This window comes from Trichechus manatus, unplaced genomic scaffold, assembly GCF_000243295.1.
Source record: "Trichechus manatus latirostris isolate Lorelei unplaced genomic scaffold, TriManLat1.0 scaffold00010, whole genome shotgun sequence".
Taxonomy (NCBI): domain Eukaryota; kingdom Metazoa; phylum Chordata; class Mammalia; order Sirenia; family Trichechidae; genus Trichechus; species Trichechus manatus.
The window spans coordinates 26,383,924-26,385,939 of NW_004443946.1; the positions used below are offsets into that span (position 1 = coordinate 26,383,924).

Genomic DNA, 2,016 nt, shown 5'->3' on the forward strand with positions numbered 1-2,016 from the left:
ATCATTGTTCTTTATCGTTGCATAATACTCCATTGTGTGTATGTACCATAGTTTGTTTATCCATTCATCTGTTGATGGGCATCTAGGTTGTTTCCATGTTTTTGCAACTGTGAACAATGCTGCCGTGAATGGGTGTACATTTGTCTATTCGAGTGACAACTCTTATTTCTCTAGGATATATTCCTAGGAGTGGGATTGCTGAATCATATGGTATTTCTATTTCTAGCTTTAGAAGGAAGCGCCATATCATCTTCCAAAATGGTTGTATCATTATGCATTCCCACCAGCAGTGCATAAGGGTTCCAATCTCCCCACAGCCTCTCCAACATTTGTTATTTCCAGTGTTTTTGATTTGTGCTAGTAATGCCGGGGTGAGATGGTATCTCATTGTGGTTTTAATTTCCATTTCTCTAATGGCTAGTGAACGCGAGCATTTCCTCATGTGTCTGTTGGCTGCTTGAATGTCCCCCCTCACTTCTGACTTGCTGGCTCACACCACTCCTTTGGGTTCCAAAATTTGATGGGATGACTTACAGAACTCACAGAAGGCTCTATACTCACAATTACAGCTTTATTGTAGGAAAAAAGGATACAAACGAATACACAGGGCAAGGTCTAGGAGGGTTTCCAACGTGGAGATTCCATATCCCAAAAAAAGGGAGTGCTACCCTGTCATGTGCATGGATCTCTTTCACCAACCAGGAAGCTCATGGAGAGTCCATGTCCAGAGCTTTTACTGATGGTCTTATTACATAATGTAAACTGTAGCCCCTCTCCCATGAGGTGGGCTGATTTATCACCAGGTGATCATGAAGCTGGCTGGCCTGGCCAGCCCGCATTCCAGAGCCACCTCATCACCTTTCTTTTCCTGTTAGCTGGGTGTGGTCTGGAGTCCTTAAAGACACTTAAATTACAAGCATTTTATTTGTTTTTTGTTTTTCCTTTTTAGAGATTATGTCAGGAATGGAGGACAAAGACCAAATTCTTTAGATAAAGTTAATGTAAACCCTGCAGCCAGATTAAATCAGTTTGTAAAATTCCATTTAAAGTGCATGCATTTGTGTGGCTGTACAGTCATGGTGCTGCACAACGTCTGTCTGGGTGAAGTAAGATCACATATATATGTCCATGGTTTTTTTTGCACCCTCCTGGGGATTCGCACATCCCAACTTGGCAGTGTGCCTGCCCTGCCACCCCCTACTCCCACCCATGGAACAGGCAGCCCTGCTGTTGGGAGGAGTGGGTGCCCAGTCTTGCTCCCAAGTGTCTAAGGTCAGCAGGCATCATGGGATGACTGTGGCAGGGATGCTACTTGCTGTCCCGCTGCTGCCCTTGATGGTGCCCAGAGCCTCCCCTCAGTGACCTTCATGGTTCTGCAGGGCTGCGCAGCTGGGCGGGATCAGGCCAAGTCCTCACCTGAGGTGTCCATTATAGACGCTGCCCCAGCAGTGTGCCCCACAGCAGACCCCAGCCTCGTGGACCCAGGTGTTCACACAGTGTCCAAATCATATAATATCAATGTCACAGAACATGTCATGGACTTTAAGCAACACTATATGTGTATTAGGTTTTGCAAGATGGGGTTGATGATGGAAGGCATCTGAGGAAGTGGAAATAGTAGTCTCAGAGACTCAGTGGTGGAAAAATTCAAATGTCTTCAAGTACAGGGAGATCACAATAGAGTACAGGGTATATACAGAATAAACCATTTACCTTTGAGTGGATTCCAGCTCATGGTGACCTCATGTATGTCAGAGTAGAACTGTGCTGTTGCTCACCTTTGGAGTTCTATATTTGAAGTTACTCAAGGCTCTGGCATTGAGAGAGGCAACTTTAACATTCTCTGAACCTCAAATTCCTCCTCTGTAATATGTGAATAACACCTCCCACCTGGCAGAAGTTTTCAAAACACGTGAAGCTATGTATGTAAATCAGTTGAGACACTGATAACCAAAAAACCAAACCTGTTGCCGTCGAGTTGATTCCAGTTCATGGTGACCCCATGTAATGCAGATT

The 2,016-nt window shown here is 44.8% G+C and overlaps 1 protein-coding gene across 1 annotated transcript in view; it reads left to right on the forward strand.

Annotated features, from left to right (window-relative positions):
- LOC101353623 (acyl-coenzyme A thioesterase 1-like) overlaps nucleotides 1–1,604 on the forward strand; it is a 16,131-nt gene extending 14,527 nt beyond the window's left edge. The window contains 2 exon segments of the mRNA XM_012560037.2: nucleotides 950–1,106; nucleotides 1,380–1,604. Of these exon segments, the coding sequence (XP_012415491.1) occupies nucleotides 950–1,106; nucleotides 1,380–1,604 (382 nt within the window).
- The last annotated feature ends 412 nt before the right edge of the window (nucleotides 1,605–2,016 follow it).